General features: G+C 52.6%; 6 protein-coding genes across 6 annotated transcripts; 3 read left to right on the top strand and 3 right to left on the bottom strand.

The window, feature by feature from the left end:
- The first annotated feature begins 363 nt into the window (after positions 1-363).
- On the top strand, positions 364-1,982 carry BDP55DRAFT_63453 (eukaryotic translation initiation factor 3 subunit J). Its single transcript, XM_060572672.1, has 4 exons — positions 364-537; positions 716-816; positions 880-1,565; positions 1,622-1,982. Exons 1-4 carry the CDS (start codon positions 519-521, stop codon positions 1,635-1,637), a joined length of 822 nt encoding a protein of 273 aa, XP_060431984.1. The 5' UTR covers positions 364-518; the 3' UTR covers positions 1,638-1,982.
- An 816-nt stretch (positions 1,983-2,798) lies between these two features.
- BDP55DRAFT_657414 (mitochondrial distribution and morphology proteins-domain-containing protein) lies at positions 2,799-5,755 on the bottom strand. Its single transcript, XM_060574410.1, has 2 exons — positions 4,665-5,755; positions 2,799-4,611 (listed from the first exon to the last, which is right to left on the bottom strand). Exons 1-2 carry the CDS (start codon positions 5,500-5,502, stop codon positions 3,146-3,148), a joined length of 2,304 nt encoding a protein of 767 aa, XP_060431983.1. The 5' UTR covers positions 5,503-5,755; the 3' UTR covers positions 2,799-3,145.
- A 225-nt stretch (positions 5,756-5,980) lies between these two features.
- BDP55DRAFT_657410 (pre-rRNA-processing protein PNO1) lies at positions 5,981-7,562 on the top strand. Its single transcript, XM_060574409.1, has 5 exons — positions 5,981-6,473; positions 6,536-6,617; positions 6,692-6,886; positions 6,950-7,048; positions 7,131-7,562. The coding sequence occupies exons 1-5, from the start codon at positions 6,258-6,260 to the stop codon at positions 7,313-7,315; spliced, it is 777 nt and encodes a 258-aa protein (XP_060431982.1). The 5' UTR covers positions 5,981-6,257; the 3' UTR covers positions 7,316-7,562.
- A 695-nt stretch (positions 7,563-8,257) lies between these two features.
- Positions 8,258-10,580, bottom strand: BDP55DRAFT_606684 (eukaryotic translation initiation factor 3 subunit D). The gene is made up of 3 exons (XM_060571117.1): positions 10,104-10,580; positions 8,778-10,017; positions 8,258-8,716 (listed from the first exon to the last, which is right to left on the bottom strand). Exons 1-3 carry the CDS (start codon positions 10,315-10,317, stop codon positions 8,425-8,427), a joined length of 1,746 nt encoding a protein of 581 aa, XP_060431981.1. The 5' UTR covers positions 10,318-10,580; the 3' UTR covers positions 8,258-8,424.
- Positions 10,581-10,966: 386 nt separating this feature from the next.
- On the bottom strand, positions 10,967-12,572 carry BDP55DRAFT_548336 (BZIP-type transcription factor; the record flags this gene model as incomplete). The annotated part of the gene is made up of 5 exons (XM_060568827.1): positions 10,967-11,057; positions 11,113-11,481; positions 11,667-12,101; positions 12,170-12,257; positions 12,317-12,572. 5 exons carry the CDS (start codon positions 12,570-12,572, stop codon positions 10,967-10,969), a joined length of 1,239 nt encoding a protein of 412 aa, XP_060431980.1.
- A 3,789-nt stretch (positions 12,573-16,361) lies between these two features.
- BDP55DRAFT_692401 (acyltransferase) lies at positions 16,362-17,334 on the top strand (the record flags this gene model as incomplete). The annotated part of the gene is made up of 2 exons (XM_060577112.1): positions 16,362-16,854; positions 16,916-17,334. The coding sequence occupies 2 exons, from the start codon at positions 16,362-16,364 to the stop codon at positions 17,332-17,334; spliced, it is 912 nt and encodes a 303-aa protein (XP_060431979.1).
- Positions 17,335-19,965: the final 2,631 nt, after the last annotated feature.

Below are 19,965 nucleotides of genomic sequence, written 5' to 3'. Positions count from 1 at the left end.
CCTGCTCGTACACATCCCAAGCACAAACACCTCACTGAACGTCTCAAATAAGAAGGCCTGCAGGAAGTACGACTCGCAAGACGAGATGACGGGAGTGCAAGCGCCAGCCCAGAGCCTTTTTGCATCCAAAGCCTCTACGGGTGAATGTAAGTGGACTGGAATTCGGAGCTCCAGCGCACCTCCCCCGCTACTGGCCGCTCAACCGCTGCCTCCGTCTGCCGCCTTCGGCCTGGCTGGGTTTTCCCTTCCTCGGGTTTCCCTCTGACGGTCCCTTCCCAAGTTCCTGCCCAACCACAGAACCCCCTTGCTTTCCACAATTTGTTTCCTTCCCGACTTCAGCCAGACCAGACGGACGGACCATTCACTCCCGTACCCAAACTCTGCCCAAAAACTTCTTTTTCCGCAGCCAACATCTCTGGAAAGATTCCTTGTGACATCTTAAGCAGTCATCTTGCCTCGCTTTAGATTCTTTCATCGTTATCCTTTGGCCCCGCGCTCAACATCCAAAATCTGACATCATGCCTCCTAGGAAGTGGGGTGAGTTATGCCTTGTCCCGCACCGTGCCGCACCGCACACGCACACAAATAATCGCGAGAGGCAAAATGTCGCGATGATCTGTCCAGTCTGGCCAGCGCAACTGCTACCTCCTTTCTTCCCAAACGACTTACTTGCTATGCACTTTGGACTTGACTAACTCCCATATTCCCCACGTAGACGAGGAAAGCAGCGACGAGGAGAGCTCCGGCCCTGCCTCTCCTGTCGGCGGCGCGGTTCCCATCCGCCGCAAGTTCGAAGACGAGGAGGACGAGGATGACGTACGTTGACAACACTACAAAGTCTATCACGTCGTCGCTCATACACTAACTCTTCTCTTGAAGGTTCTCGATTCCTGGGATGCCGCCGAAGACTCCGAGGTCGAGCGCGAAAAGGCCAAGAAGGCCGAGGAAGCAAAGGCCAAGGCTCTCGAGGAGGCTAAGAAGAACAAGAAGACCAAGGCCGAGCGTATCGCCCAGCTGAAGGAGGAGCGTGCCCGCCTTGATGCCGACGACTCTGGCGAGGAGGAGACCGAGGCTGAGCGCCGTGAGCGCCTCCGCCGCACTGAGAAGGAGTCCGACCTGAAGCACGCCGAGGATCTCTTCGGTGATATCGGAGTCCCGGCCGGTCGCAAGGCTGTTCTCGCCGGCTCCGCTGTCCAGATCGACCCCAACGACCCGACCAAGACGGCCAACATTGCCTCGATGCCCCTCTTCAACCCCATCACCAAGACCCAGTTCGAGCACCTCCGCACCACGCTGACCCCGATTCTGGCCAACAACGTCCGCAAGGCTCACTACGGCCTCTTCCTCCAGGAGTTCACAAAGAACCTTGCCAAAGATCTGCCTAGCGACCAGATTAAGAAGATTGCCAGCACTCTCACTGCCCTTGGTAACGAGAAGATGAAGGAAGAGAAGGCTTCCCAGGGCGGCAACAAGAAGAGCAAGGCGGCCAAGACCAAGGTCTCCGCCGTCGTCAGCCGTGCTCCCACAGCTGACACCGAGACCTACGAGGACGATGGTTTCGGAGAGTAAGTTGATCTCTCAAGACTGGTATCTGGCATTAGACACTGACCTTCGCTCTTAGTGACGACTTTATGTGAAGTAAAAGGCAGGGTTGCATTATTATCCCGCGCCCAGAGCTCAGCCCCTCGTATCTCAGCGAGTCTGCTCCGTGCCAACGGATCCAGCGCGGCTTCGTACCGAAGCTCGCCACAGCGACTTGGGTTTAGAGCGCAAGTGTCGCTGCCGCGGACTCCGGCTGCGTCACGATGTAGATGGGGGCTCGGCATTATGAGGGCTCGTGGGCTACTGGGACTGCCGGGAAGGTCATCATCTGGTTCAGATTATGAGAGATGGCATCGGAAGTGGCGTCGACTCAAAGCGGGAAAGGCGCTGAATCATGGGGGGAAAAGCATTTACGGTCTAGAGGGCAATGGGCCCAGTGCATTCTCGCGTATGATATCAAAGAAACTCCCTACAGAGGGGTAAGTGGCAGACAGCGTTAAGACATGATAGAATCGAATCATTCCAGTAAAGTTTTGTTAAGCCTGTGTTATGTGTCTGGAAGAATAGCCTTGGACGTCAGGCCTAAGTAGCTTTGCGTCATCTCTATGAAACCTTCCGGACGTCATAAGAAAGGTGTTGGTCACTCTCCATTAAAAGATACTCTACTTGTATAAGAGTGCTTGCTCATTCAATTATCCACCTACCAAGTCTGCCACACCCTACAGAGGTTTTCTCACCTGGTGGTAGTTTACGGGCCATCAAACCCGCAGCTACCTCGTAGGTTCCGAAGAGCAGTAGCAGACTAGCTTGCATTGAAAGACTATGAGATGTGGCGGTTAGTCTTGGTCGAACAAAGCAGTCGCCGCTCGCCTCTCGTCGTGTTCCCTCTTCTACCAAAGCCAGGAGATAAGGCACTCCAAGTCTCTGTCTTCCAAGCCCGATTACCATCTAGACCATCCATAGAGGGGATGGGGTACAGTTCTGTAGCTATACAGCTTTATGCAACCAAAAGCAAGGGTCCGCGGGGAAATGCTTGGTGGAGATGGTTATTGTGGTTGCGATAAGAGTCAACCAGGATCCTTGACAAGAAGAACCTAGAGGGAGAGATTCATGCGCGCACGTCATGCTGCCAGTGAACGAACTTCATGCCTTGAGTAGGTACCTTCTGAGTGACTCACAGCGTCAAATGAGACAGTATCCCAACATGTAAACATCGCAAACGACGCGTCTCAGCTGAAAGGTATTTGGTCAAAAAAAAGGGGTATCAATTATTTTGTTGTTTACTCTTTCCCCTACCACATCTATCTCTCATGTGCCCTGTGTGAAACGCCTCGCCTCCCAGAAAGAAAAGTTTGGAGGGTAAAAAGGATTGAGTGGTTTGATGGAACCCCAACACTCTTCTTCCCCTTGTGCAGAGATGTTTACCCTTTGTATATGTACACGATGGTTGTTGATTGTTTCCGCCTTTCGCCATCTATACAACAAGATTGTAAAAACGCCTCCCTTCTTCAAAAAATCATGCGCTCATTAAAAGACAGCCGTGCTCACGTAGAGGGCAAGAAACAGAGAAAGAAGCAGGGAGAGGAGAGTTGAGAGGATAGTTTCAGATGACATTGCCTGCCATACCCATAAACAGAGCATGGACGGCAAGACTCAGAGTCCAGAAGCCGACCTTCTTGAGCCGACGAACGCGGCTTTGCTGATCCTCAATGTCGCGTGCAAAAGCCTCGTAGGTCTCGGCCGACATGTCGTCCATGAGACCGCAGTCAAAGATGGACCAGCTGCCGTCGAAATCGGTGTGGCGCTTGACTATGCGGCAGTTGATGGGGATGTATGTCTTCTTGGCGTTGATGTAGGCCACGATGGGGCGCACGAGCGCCTGGTTGATATAAGAGATGTCTTTTGTGAAAAGGGGCACGGCGGCCTTGACATCGTTCATGTGGATTCGGAGATCCATGATTAGATATCTCCGGTCTTCTTCCGACGAGTCGGAAGAGCTGGAGGGGTCGGAAGATTCGGAGTCTTTGGCTTCCTCAGGGGCCTCTTCGGTGAGCTCTGGTATAGCTTGGGAAAGGTGGCCCTTAGTAGGTGTAGAGTTCCAAAGATCCGAGGCGGAAGAGCCCACGATTTTGATGTCGAGCAAATCCTTCTGGAGCAGACGCATGCGGTTAGATATCACAACGTCCTCAAGCTGGTCGTAAAGGTCTGACATGGCTTTGGTGATACCATCGTCAACGTCCGCGGGGAACATGACATCTGCGACGATATCGACGTTGCCCTCATAGATCCAGCCGAATGGGCCCTCAACGCCACGGTTGAGGTGGTCGATTTTAAGACCGTCGATGCGCAGGCGGCTGAACTTCTTCCAGGCTGCCGGCTCGCCCACATCCTCTGCCATGTCTCCGTTCTCGCTGGCAATGGTACCATGTACTTGACGGGGGTGGATCGTGAACAGAGAGCCATCAAACGATCCCGACATGTGGGTTGCCGATAGGAAATCGTAAAAGAGCCACTGTTTCCTGAGCTGTGGCAATTCGCATGAGAAGATGCTGACAGAAAAAGGTCGGAAGCCCTTGGGCTGATGGACAGTGACGAGTAGATCCTCGAGCTTGAAAGAGTCGATCTCGAAATCGCCGGGTTCGTGGGAATGGCGGTAGGATAGGGGGTCGACCACCTCGTCTGACCATTGCACAGATGTGCGGTCAACAACACCACGAACGCCCTTGACCTCGACATCTTTCAGGAAACCCTTGCCATTCCACCACTTCAAGAACGACAGTGTAACGTTAACTGTTGCGATTGACACGTCGTATTGTGTATAGTTGCCATCGTCCTCTTCCAGAACTTGGCCGTCTTGATCGGGCTGGTTTCCAGTCGCAGCCATAGCCGCAGCGCTCTCTGAAGAGCCCTTGCTAACCGAAGACTTGACCTGTCCTGGTCGCCGCGACACAAAAACATTCTTGAAGCTGATCACGCCATCTCCCCATTTGGGAACAATTGCCGACTCGAATACTACCGTGACGCCGGCAGATTCGGTCAAAGAGTCACCAACCCATTTGGCAAGAGTTTCTGTGCAAATTGATTAGCATCTGAATATAGGTAAGCCACAGAGGGAAGCTTACCTTGCGCGACGACGGTGTTGATGCTGAGAATAATCAGCGAGAAGAAGGTGGTCGTGCCGACCAGGATCCAGACTAGATGACCAAACAGGAACCACGAAACGAAGGCGCCCCATTCATCGATATTCCACGGCCTCATACTCCTTATAGATGCCCACTTGAATCGAACCTTCATTCGACCCAGGAAACCATTCGCTGCAGCCAATAGCTCATCCCGGGTGGGCCGGTGCGGCATCTTTGGAATGTGCAAATACTTTGACATTGTGGTTGCGATCGATTCGGCATCATGCTCCGGGGCGTCTGGCTTGCCCTGCTCCCCAGCCTTGGGGGTATCCTGCTTCGTCTGGGCTGCAGAACCCTTTTCCTCGTGCTTCCCACTCTTGGAGCTATGATGCCTCCTTTCGGCCGGGTTCACTGCGCCCCTCGAATCGGTATGGATGCCTCGTCGCCATGCTTGCCGGGCCAGCTGGTAGATATTCGACTTCTTCGTCAGACTGGTGCTCGTAGCGGATTCCGCAGCAACTGCACAAGCTGCTGATGCTTGCGTGGGTGCGAGTTCTGTGGTAAACCCAACCAGCAGCAGTCCACTGCCTGTATAGCTTCGTCGCGCATTGTGGATATTCGGCCGAGGGAACGAGTGTTGTGACCCGGAGTGTATCGACCTTCTGAAGGTATTCGGTCGAGGGAGGGAAGGGTTGACTGTAGGTTGATTGGCTTTCAAACAGGCATTTCTCGTCGTTGCCGTTGTGATAGTCGTTCCTCGCAAACCCAGAGTCTGCGCCGATCCGCAGGCGCAAGACCAGAAGCGACGCCCAAGAAGAGTCGATGAAGCGTTAGACATTTCTCAAGCTCATCCTGTCTCGGTTGAACAGAGAGACGACAATAAGAAAAAGAATGAAGAGGGAGGGGAAAACGGCCCTGTTTATTTACCGCAGCAACAAAAGGACCAAGGAGCAATACAGTCAGAGGGGTTGAAGCAAAGCAAGTATCGAGGGAGGCACACGGCAAATGTTAGCACATTTCATGCGCTCATGCAGAAATGACTGAGATGCAAAGCTGGGCCAGGGAAGGGCAAGCCTGTGAAAAGTCATCCATGACGCGCTACCGCAGCTTTACCTCGCTGAACCCGGCTGGACCCGTTCCAAAGGCACCTTACGTATGGGGCGTCCGCGCTTCCAGCAGAAAAATTCAGAGGCACATCATGGCCCGTGCTTCGAGTATGGGCGGCCTGGGCCCAATGCTGGTCCTTGACTTGCTGACATAAGATCTGAAAGACTTGAATGGGCAACGGTGCACGGTGCCACCTAAATTGCTTAGCCCATCACCCCCGTCCTTATCCCCTTATCGATAACGAAACACAAAAATTTGGGAATTCGGCGATAAATCGATACTGGCTCACCACCACTGGCACCCGCCGCTTTTTTCTTCACGACCGCCTGCCCACCCCGCCAGACCGACTCGGCTCGACACCACACAAACCAAGAAGCACCACCGCCACCGAAGCGATATACACACCCTCGATCGAGTAGCACTACAAGCGAATCCTACGATCGAGTCCTCCGATACCCTTTGTAGAACCGGAAATACTTGCCCAGTATGCCAGCCCCGACCGCCAAGCAGGTAGAGGTTTCTGCCCCGCCATTCGAGGCGGCTTTCCAAGAGCCTCAGCAAGTCGAGGAGCTCCTCCTCGATGCGCCCACCCTGCCCGAGGAGATGGACGCGATCCTGCCCAGCGTAACGCAGAACGGAGAGGAGGGCGAAATGGTTGTCGACGAGGAGAACCGCCCGCACTTTGCGCCCGCCAGAGACATTGTGCGACAGACCCCTTCATAAGACGTTGATAAAAGGAGACTAAGATTGTTGAATGTTCCCAGGATCCCGTCACCAGAATAGAGACTCGCAAGGTCCCCGTGCCTCCTCACCGATTCACCCCGCTCAAGTCTTCTTGGCCCAAGAGTACGCTTCCGAAGTTCCCTCCTATGCCGCGGCAATGACGCACCATTCTCTAACCCGTTTTTGCGCTTCTGCAGTCTACCCCCCGCTCGTCGAGCACCTAAAGCTCCAGGTTCGCATGAACCCCCGCCGGAAACAGGTCGAGCTCCGGACCTCGAAGCACACCACCGAGGACGGCGCCCTGCAAAAGGGTGAGGATTTCGTCAAGGCCTTCACCCTGGGCTTCGACGTCGACGACGCTATTGCGCTGCTGCGTCTGGACGACCTTTACAGTAAGCTGGCAGCCGATCCTTCATACTCATAACTTTGTGGCGGAAACTAACGAAATTGCGTAGTCGAGACTTTTGAGATTCGCGATGTCAAGCAGGTCATGGGTAACGAGGCTCAAGGCCGTGCCATTGGTCGCATTGCAGGCAAAGACGGCAAGACGAAGTGTATGGATTTACCTCCTTGGCAGCATTCCCAAGTTTGGGTTATGAAAACCCCCTTTTTACTGACATTGAGACTTTTACCTAGTCGCCATCGAGAACGCCAGCAAGACCCGTATCGTCCTGGCCGACAGCAAGATCCATATCCTCGGCGCGTACAAGAACATCCACATGGCTCGCGAATCTATTGTCAGCTTGATTCTCGGAAAGCCGCCCTCCAAGGTCTACGGCAACCTGCGGACGGTCGCGGCGCGCATGAAGGAGAGATTCTAGAGAGACAGGATAGCATCAAGAAAAGAAAAAAAAAAGCCTTTGGACAAACGAGGCAGGAAGAACAAAATCGTGGGGAAAAGACTCTTTTTTTTTCTCCCCTTTTGGGTGGGTTTAATGATTGGCATGAATGGCATCCTATCATGGACTATGGCGTTGTGGGCATTTTAGAGAGATTCCAAAAAAACTTTTTCATCTAGGGACTGAGGGGAAAATGAAAGAAAGAATTCAAAACATTTTTGAGTCCGTACATGCCACTCAAATCACTTGTGAGACGACATCGCTCAAGATCCGCCATTCGTGATTTATCGAAATGCCACTTACCGTAGTATGTCGAGTGACTATTTTAGGCAATAAGCTGGCCTGGTATAACTGAAACCAGACTATACGCCATTTGAGTTCAGAGTAGAGAAAAGCAGAGCAGCATTGTTCCAAGACCGTTGCTCCATGGTAAGCAGTCAGAAGTAAACTCGGAGGACCTCCCTCTAAGGCTATATTCCAATCAAGAGCATAAGGTGAGTGTATTCCTTTGCCATCTTTCGCTAGAAACCAACATTCCAACTTACTACCTCCAGCTCTTGTGGACTCTCGGCCCAGATAGACGATCAAGCACACTTGATTAAGCCATTGCACAGTAACGCGAACAACAGTATACAGGCAGTCCAAGAGTCCCAGAATCAAGAGTTACAACATCATCACAAACACAGCCAGGGCCAAAAGTAGAAAACTGTCCGTAATGCGTTACTCCATAGACGTCTATACGTGCCTAACCCCCCAAATTGAAGAAAGACTTTTTACATCATTGGCCACTCTCCCCCGGCGGCAGCCGACTTTGTCAAGCCATGCCTTTTATCCAGGCATCTTTGGACTGAACTGGCATTAAAACCTTTTTCCACTCCCCGTCTTTCCCTTACTCTCTCTCTCTCTCTCTCTCTCTCTCTCTCTCTCTCTCTCTCTGGTTTCACCCCCTTGCTCTCAGCTAAATGCTTCGAGTTTGTGTTCAAATCTTCAGATAAAGTCACTGAAGATGGAGGATTGTGTGTGTGTGTAATGTGGTTGCTCATGTTCATTTCGAGCAAAACGAGCCCTTGCTCTTCGCGTGGAGTAACCGCTTACTCCTCATCACCCTCACCCGCCTCAGGCACCTCCTCCGCCTCGTCGTCACCGTCGAGGCCGCCAGAGGGGAGCTCGTACAGGCGGAGAATGGACTTGTTGGGGTCCTTGACGAGGATGTACTTGCCGTCCTGCTCGCGTCTGAGACACATGTCGGCAATGGTGCGGACGATACCCCAACCGTTGGACAGGGACAAGTTCATCTGGTTGGCAAAGTCGCGCGGCTTCCAGCCGACGACGCCGAGGATGACGTGCTTGTCGTTGGACTTGGGGTTGGCACGGGAGACGAAACTGGGAAACAGAGGTTAGTAACAGAATTCGGTTGTTTAAGAAAGGACAGAGGAAAACGTACCCAAGCTTCATGACGTCGGCGCGGGCGAGGATGCTCTGTACCGTCCACCTGGCGAGCTTGCAAGAGTTGTTCTTCATCTCCGTGGCGACGACGGCACCGCGCTGGGAGACGAGCTTCGTCCGCCAGTCGAGGGCGCCACCGCTGCCCTGGGCCTTGTTGTCGAACTCGTTGAGCGCGTGCAGGGTGACGAGCTGGTCGTCGCCGCTGATGGCGTTCTTCTGGACGGCGTCGACCTCGGTACGGACGACGAGGTAGAAGTTGTCCTCCTCGCTGTTGGTGGAGAGGTCGAACTTGCGGTACTTGTAGGCCTTGCTGGCCGGCGGGTCCGTGTCCTCGGAGGCGTTGTAGAAGGGGTTGGCGTTGGCCATCTCGACCTTTTGGCCCTCGCTCTCGACGACGACCTGGTTGGCAAAGTTGTGGTTGATGTAAGTGGCCTCCTCGGCGAGGGCGCCTGGCATGTTGAGGCTGTCCTTGGAGCCGTCCGAGGCGTCCATGGGGGAGTCGGCGGCGTTCTCGTTGACGGTGACCATGTCGAGCGCGGCGTTATCGCGCTTGTCGAAGAAGACCTTGTTGCCCTGCACCGAGATGACAATGTCCCAGGGGTAGACGGACCGCGGGGAGCACATGAGCATGGAGAGGATGCTGTCGGTGGCGAAGATGGAGGCCTCGTCCTTGTCGGCGAGCTCCTGGATCACAGGATCGGAAGAAGTCGTGACATTGTACGCAGCGCGGTCGATGGCGTTGAGCTTGCGCTCGAAGCCCTTGACGGCGGGCTTGTCGTAGGAACGGTCGTAGTTGTAGACGAAGCCGTAGGCGTCAATCTCCTCGCCCTCGTCGGCATCCAGGTTGAGCTTGGCGAGGCGGTTGTAGTCAATCTCCTCGAGCAGCTTCCAGTCGGCCTTGATGTTAACAGAAGCGTCGCGGTTGCGGGCGGGCTTGTCGTAGTCCTTCCAGCCGAAGCGGCGGCCGCCACGGCCACCGCCTCTTCCGCCCCGTTCGAAGCCTCCTCCGTAGCCTCCGCGGCCGCCTTGCTGGCCACCACGGGTGGTAGTCGTCCGGCCACCGCGAGCGTTCTGGGCGGGACCTCCACGCTGGCCGCGGCCGCGGGTGAAGACGGCGCCACGGCCGAATCTTGTCTTGGTGCTGTCGCGGGTGTTGCTAACGACGGAGAAGGTGGACTCGTCCTCGGCGGGAGGGGCGTTGAAGGAGATGGCGTGGCCGGCACCGTAAACTTGTTGGTCTTGGAAGGAGGCGAGAGAGTCAGCGACGAGGTCGTTCTTCTTGGAGGAATTTCGATAGCTAGAGAAGAGAGGTGATGATACTTACCACGGTAGTTACGGTTGTACTGCTGTCTGCCGCCGCGTCCGTCCCTGTCCTTGCCCTCGGAGGTCCAGTCGGCCATGCGACCAAGCTTGTCGCCCTTGGAGAAGGGCGCATAGGGGACACCGTTCAAGGTAGTCTCGGTGGTGACGGGCGGGCCCCAACCATCGCCGGCCGGGCAAGTCTCGACGAGCTTGACCCAGTCCATTTCCTGAGCCATGTTGAAAATAATTTCTTCCTTGGCTATTGAGGTCGAAATCGAAAATCGAAGTCGGTCTAGCTGTGCGTCTCTCGGTAAGGGGAAAGGGGGGTGGCAGCAGCGCTTTCGGGCTTCTGAAAGATGGAAAAGTCGTCAAGGGTTTGGGTGGTGCACACCTCCTCTCGCCGTTGATTTTCGTCGTTCGGATTTGGTGGGGTGAAGTTTGTGGGGCAGAGCGGGCAAAATTTCAAAGTCTTGTGTTTCGTCACCTGGCGGCGACTGTCAGCCACTCGTTTCCACGCGACCCGGGGCCACTGCCGGCCACGACCAGCTGCCCGTGCATCGTGGCCGCGAAACAACAAGTCATTCGCTCCTTACGTCTGTCTATTCACAGTGAATCACACATCCGAAGATACATCTCACAAGTCGGTTTCCTTCTCATCGAAGAATATCTTCACGATATCGTTTTCAATAAAGATTTTCAAATTAAAAAAAAAATGTACATCTCATTAAGGCCGTGGTATCAAAAGTAGTCCCCAGGATTTCCCAGAATACGCTCCAAATGTTTCTAGTTTGAGCCTCTCCTCACACCATACCATGCATACAAAGATTCACTGAATCTCCTGATGCAATGCCCCCTCTCGTTTCGCCAGATTCATGTCACCCGCTCTTAGTAGGCGTAATTCATCATCTCCGGTCCGGAGCAGAAAACATTCTCCAATGCATCCCTGACCTCAAACTCTTCCATGACGGCACCAAAGCTGGTCACAGTCAGAATAAGCCACAGAAAGTGCAAATCGCAAGGTAGAAACATACCCGTAGCATCGGACCTTGTCCTTAAGCTCGTCAGTGAGCTTCTGGAAATCCTCGGCGCGAAGTTCGTGGGCTCTGGGGTGCCCCAGAACCATGCCCCAGGCCATGACCGGCGTGACCTCTCCATCGAGGTTCAGCTTTTTGCTGAGGTCAAGCAAGGCCGAGAGGCTGCCTTTGCTCACTTCCCACGTCCTCTGCTGGGAGTCCAAGTCCCCATTGACATTGCTGTACCCGAACGGGATATCGGGTGTCAGCTCCGGGAAGGGCGCCGGGGGGCACGAGGCCATCAACGCGTGTCCGCAGGGCTCGCCGCCCATCTCGCTTGATCTCTCCAACAGCCAGGGCATGTGATTCATGCAGGGTTTCTCGAGACTGTTACATACCCTCGATAAAATCGCACTCGTCAGCAAGCTCTTCTTCCGTTCGTTGCAATCATCGTTCAGCTCACACCACCCGACTCCCGATGATGTCCAGAACTTGGTGATATGACAAGTACTTTTCACTGCGGGGGAGGTGATAGGTATGCCTTCGAGGGCGAGGGGTGGTGGTTATCGTACGTTAAGACGAAGTCAATGCCCGCTTGCTCAAAGTCCACACCTCTACCAGAGCTCTGCCCTTGTCTGTTTTGTTGCAGTTGCTGGCTGCCCATCTGGGGAAGGGGAGGGGGCAGACCGTGGGGGTAAGACGGACCGTGAGACGAGGGCGACACCGACGGCGCCGTCGTCGACGTCAAAGGTGGTGTATAGGCGTTCTGACCGTAGCTGTGGCCCGACTGGCTGGCGCTTGATGTGTAGCCTCCGCTAGGGTTGCTAACCATATCGTCGCCATAATGAGATAGAGGAATTCCGTTCTGGACCAGGAGTTGCTTGAGTTGCCTGTTCTCCTCGGCCACCTTATCCTTGTCTTGTGATATGTTGCTGAAGATTTCCTTCAACCTAAGGACCTCGTCTTCCAGTGCCTTGATGTATAGCTCTTTTCTTTCACGATGCGTACTGAGAACTCCACGGTCAGTACCCCGATCGTGTCGCTTGATCCTCTTGCAACATTGTTCGTTACTTACCGTTGTGCCTGTCTGTTCAGTTCTTGTCGCCGAGTCAAAGCAGGTTTACTGTCGGGTTTCGGTCCTCTTCTTTTGGGTGTTTGGCCGTCTACAATTACACGTTGTCAGAATAAACTCTCTTTGGCACGGATATATCGTTATGCCTACCTCGCGTTGTCCTCTTTTCCGTCAGGGACTTGAGAAAGCCCAAATTCAGGGAGCTCAGCGGGCCCCGCTCTTGGTCGGAGCCAGAGCCGCCGCCGCCATACTGGCCCTGCGACGGTTGCTTCCCGTACTGGTCAGGCGACAACGAGGAAGCCATCGCTGCCCTCTCGTGAAGCTCGCCCACAGACTGTTTTCGTGCCGGAGACGACGACTGGTTCGGCGGGGAGCGATAAGCTGCTAAGTTTCCTAGGTCAGTCATTATGTCGTTCTACAACCATTACTACGAAAAGAGGAAGGATTTAAGAAGCGCGGCAGTTCATGTCGTCATGTGAAAAGGGGCAGATACGAGGCTGTGGCGGGGGGGTGATGTCTTTACAAATACGTCTCGATTCGTGGCGTACCCGACCAGCCGGAGCAGACAAGATGACTTGAAGGGCTTACCTGGGAAGATTGGATGCGCGATGGTCAGTCTCCCGCTTCGTCTGGCAATGCGATGCTGTGTGACGGTGGTTGTCGTCCGTCAAAGCAGGGGATGTTGCGGTGGAAAGGGATCGAGCCGTTCACGGCTGTATCATGCGCTGGGCTCTTCCGAACCTCGATTATGGTTATTTGAGAAGCTCTTCTCGAACGTGAAACCCAATTCTGGCGTCCGAGCTGTCTGAGGATGCTATGCGGTTGCGACGAGGGGACGAGCAGGGCGCGGGTAGTCGAGAGTCGGGGTAGGCTTGGTAGATTAATCCGCCCTGTTTTAGAACTGTTTGACACAGTCCAGACGAAGAGGATGGATGTCGTGCGTCCGGGGTGGGTTGGACGGTTGCAGTCTGGCTTTTTTTTTTTTTGGCTCCGGCTCAGGTTCAGGCTCAATCAAGCAAGCTCGGGCTTAGCAGTTATCCTGGACCTGAGGTAAATCACTGGCCGCCTAACAGCTTGGGGTTGGGAACCTGGGGTGGGTTGGGGGGGGTAAGGGGACTCTGGAAATGGGTGGGAGGAGGGTAGCAACAGAAAAGGGCAGAGGTGATAAGGAGAGAACGGATGACGGCGGAGCGGAGAAACCACCAAGATGGCACGGTAGAGACGGGGGGCGCGTTAATAGCCCTTGGTTTCGTCCTTTTGCTGTGGCTCTGTTCTGTGTTTGGTGGCCAATGTTTGTCGCGAATCGAGATGACAAGAGGCAGCGCCACCGCCCTCTTCTAAGACAAGATGGCGGAACTTGGAAGTCGAGAGCAGAAGGCGAATACGGGCGGGCGGCCAAGGCGGTCGGTTTGTCCAGTCAGATCAATCAGTCGCGAGCCCAACGAGTTCTGGCACGTCGTCTGGATGAGAGCAGCGAAAAGGATGACGGGAGGGTGAAGGAATATGCGGGGTTTCAGCGGCAGCAGCAGTAGTAGTAGCAGCAGCAGCAGCCCGTTGCTCGGATCGAATCGACGTTGAGCCCCTCAGTAATTATGATAATGAAGGGAGAGAAGATGGCAGAGCCGGCTAGCTAACAGTAGGTAGGCGTTCGCAACTCTGGCTTGGAAAGCATTAGGTAGGCTCTCTGTTGGTCTGGGTCACAAAGGCTTCCAAGAAAACCCCCGGAGACGGATCCTTGCGTCAAGGCCGAATGCCAATGGGTCCCCCCCAGTCTTCGAGACACGAAAGTACCTTAGTTAGGCGGTGCTGATTTGGCCTATGACTTGAACGATCAAGTCCGATTTCGTTGCTTTTTCGGAATCATCGGCGGTTCCACGCACTTCTGTCCCCTTAGCTCGTCTGCCTTACGGCGAGAGAAAGAACGTCGGCTGTAGTGGCAGTCTGACGAAGCTGACGAACAGAAGCCTCTTGAGATTCGTCACCGGATAGGGCTATGCTATGTCGAATAGCTAGGTACTCGGACAGCTTATAGAGGCGAGCTCTAGCTATGGTACTATGGGTGAGGCCGAGGAGAAACGGGACGCGGCGTAGCCAATACTGACTGTGTGACAAATATTGAAATTTTGTGTTGGCGCCGGCAATGATAGAGGCTGGGGGTAAGAAAGGCGCCTTCCGTGGACGGCGGGCGACGGTTCCTGGTCTAGACCCATCAAGCCTACGATCCGTTGGCGGTTGAGTGAAGGCCAGCAGCGGCGTGCCCGTGGCTGGCCAAGGCCTTTCTCTTTCCCACGTCTCTGCATCGGTTTATCCAAACCGCACTGAGATACCTACCTATTGAATTAGAGTACCTAGTCCAGAACCCACGTACCCAAGCTATCGAATGCTTCCCAGTGTACGCTGGGCTGTGAACAAGAGAACGGCCCGAGGGGCAGACTGAGTACGGCTGGAAAAAGGAGGCTTCAGAGGCTTCCAAGTTCCGCCAGAGCGCAACAAAGTGCTTTGCCGGCATAGCACAAGCGGGGAGGAATGGAGGGGTTCCCATTCGCAGCTCCCGTTCTGGGCCAAGGTCATACTACAACTGTGAGCGATATCCGTCCACGGGTGCCTCAACCGTTATCCTCATTCATCTCAGCTGTTCTCTTCCCGACAAAGGAGAGCAGGTATCTGTAGTCTCAGTACTCAGTAGAGACATGGAGCGAGAGGCTCGGGTGCAGCATTTGGCCCTCCTTGCTGCTGCTGTTGCTTCGTCTGCCTGGAATGCATTCGCATGGCTTGACTTGCTTGACTCGGCGTCTTATCCACCTCCGCTCCAGCTCCCCCCCCCCCCCCCAAGCGCCGGTATCAGCTCCGACTCCAGGGACCAACAGTCCTCCAACTCCAACCACGAGTCCCCAACTCAGATCCAGTCCCTGAGACCCCTGATGGTAGGCGAGGGGCATGTTTGCTTGTTTGCTCGCTTATCAGAATTGCTCGTCTTGGAATCGTCAGATTCCCATGCACGAGAGCCCTCGCCAGACGGAAGTAGAAGCCCGTACGTCCGTACGGAACGTGTCACAATTCTGACCCCTTGCTAGACCAACACTTCTCCATGGCAGACGCACACGTGCAGACTTGCATTTCTGCTAGCCGGCGGCGCGTCCAAAGTTTCCTGTTGCGAGGCAATCATGTAGCCTGCGAATCTCTGCGTGAAAATCCCATCTCTCAAGTCTCCCATCCACACAGACCTCGGTCCAATGGCCACGTCGACATCGGACGAGCCGGGAAAAAGCCAAGAGTCCCTTAACTGGACCTCACACTTGACGGCCTATTTCGGGCATTTCGAATATGCACACTTGACTGCTTGTGTCTGCAGCCAACCTTGATAAACGAGCACCCTTCGGTCTGTGTGTTCAGTGTGCACATCTCGTCGCATGTCGAATGAAATTCGGCACGTCGTAGAGCTGTCGGATCCTTCAATGCTGGCACTTTGACGTCTCACTCGTCCCTTCGAGACCTTCCAGGCTCGGCCCATGTGATTAACGGCCAGGAACGTGGAATCCCTGTCTTTGAGTGATTTGGAGGGGGGCTCCTCACTCCCATAATTGAGTTAAGCCCGCCGTTTGTCATTCGGCCCCAGAGAACTTTCATTGACCTTTGCCAAAAGTCCATGCCGTCATTTTGTCCCATTTGGGAACTTGGGCGGGACCGGACGTCTATGCTAGTGGAAGCCAGCCATCGTAGCATCGTGTTTCCTTTTCCCCCGATTCCCGTGCTGTCGCAATTATGTCCTTCGAGAAGATCCTCAGCCCACGATCGCCAAACCCTAGAGCTTCTTCCTCGTTAGTAACAGGGAATACGGCTGTACTTGTGCTCGTCGACTGAGCGGGAAGAGGAACGCGCACCTCTGAGACGAGTGAACCCCGGATCATCGTCCGCTCGTTCGAAACTTTCACCCTTGATCTGCTGGCCTAAAGGTCACGCGCGCACGCGGCTCCCTTTCGAAACATCTCTTGGTCTAGGGCAGGGTGTCTTGGGTTGTAGATCGGTTTGCCGCGCTTCGGCTCGCCCACTAGACGGCCAACCTTAATCTTTTCTTTTGGGACGTCGCCAGTTGCGAAATACCTCAGAGTGTTATCATTTCCGTGCATCGATTCACCTCCCTACGCCTCGCTCTCGGATTCCACTAGAGTGACTGCAAATTGACTTCTCAACGGTCATGGCTGGCCACGGCAATGTGCTCACTCACTTCCGAGGAGTTGCCATTTTAGCACCGTGGGTTCTTTGGTTGCTCTTAGCAGATACCGCCATCTCACTCCAGCTCCCGCTGAAATGGCTTGCACCGGACTTCGTGTACAATTCTTCGTCACGGATCGCCGAGACAGTTTGGTACTGGATCCAGATCATCTTTGAAAGATACAATGGCGCCAACATTACATTTTCCGGCGATGCTCTTCCACGCGGGGAGTCGGCTGTGGTAGTCGCCAACCACGTCGGATGGGCGGACTTTTACATGATCCAAGCTCTCGCGATCAAAGCCGGGATGCTAGGTCGTTGCCGCTACTTTGCCAAGATTCAGCTGCGGATAGTTCCATTCCTTGGTTGGGGGTTATGGGCGATGGGTATGCCCATGGTGAGTCGCAACTGGGCCAAAGACAAGCATGAGCTCGACAGAGCATTCTCGGGTATCGTAAACAGGCAGTGGCCAACCTGTAAGTGCTTCAGCTGAGAGTCCTTTTCTTCCGACGTGAACAACATACTGACGATGAACAGGGCTCATCAGCTTCAGCGAAGCCACGCGTTTCACGCAGAAGAAGTATGAGCAGTCAATCGTCTGGTGCAAGGAGTCGGGTCGGCCGCAGCCCATGCACTTGTTGTATCCAAGGACGAAAGGGTTCATCACCACCGTTCAACACCTCAGGAGGGCGGCCCACGTGAAGGCCGTGTACGATGTGACGATTGCGTACCAGAGAGGGAAAGACTTCCATGCGGCACCGACCATGTGGGACACGTTGAGCGTGCCTGGACTGAGTTCTCGACTTGGATATAAGTTCCACGTCCACGTTCGCAGATTTCCTCTCGAGACCCTGCCGACGGACGACGAAAAGCTGGCAAAGTGGTTGGAGAATCTCTGGGTAGAAAAGGGGGAATGGCTAGATGTTAAGAAGGCCGAGTGGGCTTCAATGACTTAAAGCTGCTTATCACGGTCATTTTCGTGGCCAGATTTGCACATCGTCTTGGAAAAGTAATGGTTGGAAAGGACATGCAGTCCGTTGGTGGTGTACAGGTGATGGTCGAACAAGCCAGCTTCATTGTCAGGAGGTGGAAAGTGCGCTCTAGTGGGGAACTGGGGCAGTCGCTCCTCCATTTGGGCGAATGACGGAAAGCGCTCTGCAGTGCCTTTCCGTTATATTATACAAACTCGTTAAACCGTCCTGCTGCTTCCTCCTAATTCCCCCTTTGAGAACCTTTGGGCCTTTTGTGAGGAGAAAGAGGCTATTGTTCTCAGAAGATGCCGGGCAGAGCTGTGAGCTGCCTACCCTCCAGGTGATATAACTCGTTATGTGGACCATTACGACGATTGCGACTACGCTACACCGTCGTGCACAAAGAAAGAGACGAGTGTATCTGCCGAGGGCTTCTCATACCCAGCATTTGGATATAGAACATTTCATGACAGCAAGGCTCTGAAAATATACGGCTACAGATGATGTGACCTGATCATTCACGACATAGCAAACATTTCCCGAATTGACGGACCCTTTCAGATGAAATGCTGGCCAGCAGTCTGTGTGCAGGAACCAAACTAACTTCTTACCCCTGGCTTTCAATTAACTAAGTTCTGCAAGGGGGCCGGCCGTACATGGCTAGGTTCTTTAGGTATGAACGATACGAGGACTGCTCCCCTTGCGCAGAGTCAATGAGTACTTGTTGGATCAAATGTTGTCAGGTGTAATTACAGCCCCTCCATCTTTCCATTACGTGTGAATGACGGGTGATCGAGCTCATACTCATCGGACCAGTCGAGCCGAGACCAGCTGATAGTCATATCTTGTTGTCAAATCATCGCCTTGCCGCTTCTGCGTCACCTTGAGCTTACTGTGTGTGTGCAGGTCATGATTGCCCTGGGGTTGGTAGACATCGTTGGATCACATGTCACCTCTTTGGGAGGAATAACTTGACATTCGCTTTGGGAAGGGGGCCCAAACGTCTCTCGAGTATTAACGACACGCCATCGAACGCGTTCGGTGTGATTTGCCTGTACCGTAGAAACTCGAGCAACTCGAACTTGCGCTAGCCCGTGCCAGCCCTGCTAGCGGCCCACACTAAGCCCTTTCGAGGGATCAGTTTTATCCGATTATATAATCGATTAAACCGTATACGGAAAGCGGTAAGTGATTATTTTCCATTTTTTACTCCTACCTAACTACCCACTTCTACCGATTACATTACCGATTTAACTATTAATTATACTATTAATTATACCTCTAATTATACCTCCACTACAGGCCTCGTCAATGTGCCTACGATGCCCTTACGACGGGCCCTTACCGAGAAGGATTCGAATATAGTAAAAATACCAATTATACCTCTAGTAGCTAAGCGCCGTAGGCCTACTCCTACCCCTATTAAAAACCGGAAATATATACTGCGAAGTAGCTTAATTAAGTACCGCTAGTATTATTATACCTATAATATTAAAATTAACGTTTTAATATTTTTAAAGCATCACTGCGTAAAGAAGCTCGATAAAGAGTCGATTTACCCCCTAAAGCTACGCCAAGATAAGACCGAGCTCCTAGGGATATATAAACGTCCTATATACTAGGAAGCCGTAGATTAGTTTAAAGTCCTTTAAAGCACGGTTATCTCCTAATATTAAAACCGTAAGTTAATCGTTAATCGGTCCTCCAACTATACCTATTACCCTTAATAGCTAGAGCTCGAAATAGCGCTATATAGCGCCTTTTATTAATAATAAAGTAAAGAAAAGCTCGTTAATACCAGTTAGTTTAAAAGGACCGCTAAGTAAATTTTCGCCTAGTAAAACCCGAACAACAAACATCTTTTTATTTTTTCTCCCGGTTAGTTTCGTAGCTTTTAGAATTATATAAGAATTACCCGACGTCGATTTATTAAATAGGTAACGAAATTACCTACTAAATACTTTAAAATTATTAATAACTTTCTTTCCTTTATCCGACGAGTTAATTAAATAGCCCTAGCTAAGGTAAAGCGGTCTAATATCGGAAATTTATTTAGAAATCTAGCCTGTCGATTTCCTAACTTGTAAATTCTCAACCTCGATAAGACCCTAGTTCTTTTTAAATATCTAGACGGTTATATATACGATAACGTCGGGGCTAAAACCGTAGCTAGTAAGAGCGACTATAGCGGTTAGGGTAAGCGGTAGGCCATATTAATACTCTATATTTTTACTAACGGTATATAATAAATTAAACCGAAAATAATATTCTATAGTAAGCCCGTAGAGAAAGGGGGTTAATTATAGAAAAAAGAGGGCCTATTATATGTAAAAGGAGTAATAGTTAAGTTTAATAAGACTACCTATAACAATAAGTACTTATTTAAAAAATGGATTAAAGAGGAATTAGTAGCGCTAACTAAGGGAGACGAGTACTTATTAGTAATAGATATCGCTTCTTTCTATAAGATAGATTCTATCCTTATACTATTACGTTAATATTATATTATACCCTACCTCATACCGCTAGGGACCACTTCCCTCCTCTAACCTCTTAATACCGTAGTTAATAAGCCCTTTAAATAGTAGCTTTCAGAAGTAACTAACGCTTATATAC

The sequence above is a fragment of the Colletotrichum godetiae genome, assembly GCF_030913485.1.
Source record: "Colletotrichum godetiae strain CBS 193.32 chromosome Unknown BDP55scaffold_12, whole genome shotgun sequence".
Taxonomy (NCBI): domain Eukaryota; kingdom Fungi; phylum Ascomycota; class Sordariomycetes; order Glomerellales; family Glomerellaceae; genus Colletotrichum; species Colletotrichum godetiae.
Note: the sequence above shows the minus strand (reverse complement) of the source record. Positions and strands in the feature narration are given on the sequence as shown.

What these genes read in the sequence shown, in the direction of transcription:
- BDP55DRAFT_63453 (XM_060572672.1), top strand. An exon ending in ACGAGGAGGACGAGGATGAC is followed by an intron (nt 817 to 879) that starts GTACGTTGACAA and finishes CTTCTCTTGAAG; the next exon opens with GTTCTCGATTCCTGGGATGC.
- BDP55DRAFT_657414 (XM_060574410.1), bottom strand. Translation starts at nt 5,502, where the DNA reads ATGTCTAACGCTTCATCGACTCTTCTTGGGCGTCGCTTCTGGTCTTGC. An exon ending in CAACACCGTCGTCGCGCAAG is followed by an intron (nt 4,612 to 4,664) that starts GTAAGCTTCCCT and finishes CAATTTGCACAG; the next exon opens with AAACTCTTGCCAAATGGGTT.
- BDP55DRAFT_657410 (XM_060574409.1), top strand. Translation starts at nt 6,258, where the DNA reads ATGCCAGCCCCGACCGCCAAGCAGGTAGAGGTTTCTGCCCCGCCATTC. An exon ending in CAAGTCTTCTTGGCCCAAGA is followed by an intron (nt 6,618 to 6,691) that starts GTACGCTTCCGA and finishes GCGCTTCTGCAG; the next exon opens with TCTACCCCCCGCTCGTCGAG. An exon ending in CAAAGACGGCAAGACGAAGT is followed by an intron (nt 7,049 to 7,130) that starts GTATGGATTTAC and finishes ACTTTTACCTAG; the next exon opens with TCGCCATCGAGAACGCCAGC.
- BDP55DRAFT_606684 (XM_060571117.1), bottom strand. Translation starts at nt 10,317, where the DNA reads ATGGCTCAGGAAATGGACTGGGTCAAGCTCGTCGAGACTTGCCCGGCC. An exon ending in GTACAACCGTAACTACCGTG is followed by an intron (nt 10,018 to 10,103) that starts GTAAGTATCATC and finishes CCTCCTTCCAAG; the next exon opens with ACCAACAAGTTTACGGTGCC. An exon ending in GCCGACGTCATGAAGCTTGG is followed by an intron (nt 8,717 to 8,777) that starts GTACGTTTTCCT and finishes TCTGTTTCCCAG; the next exon opens with TTTCGTCTCCCGTGCCAACC.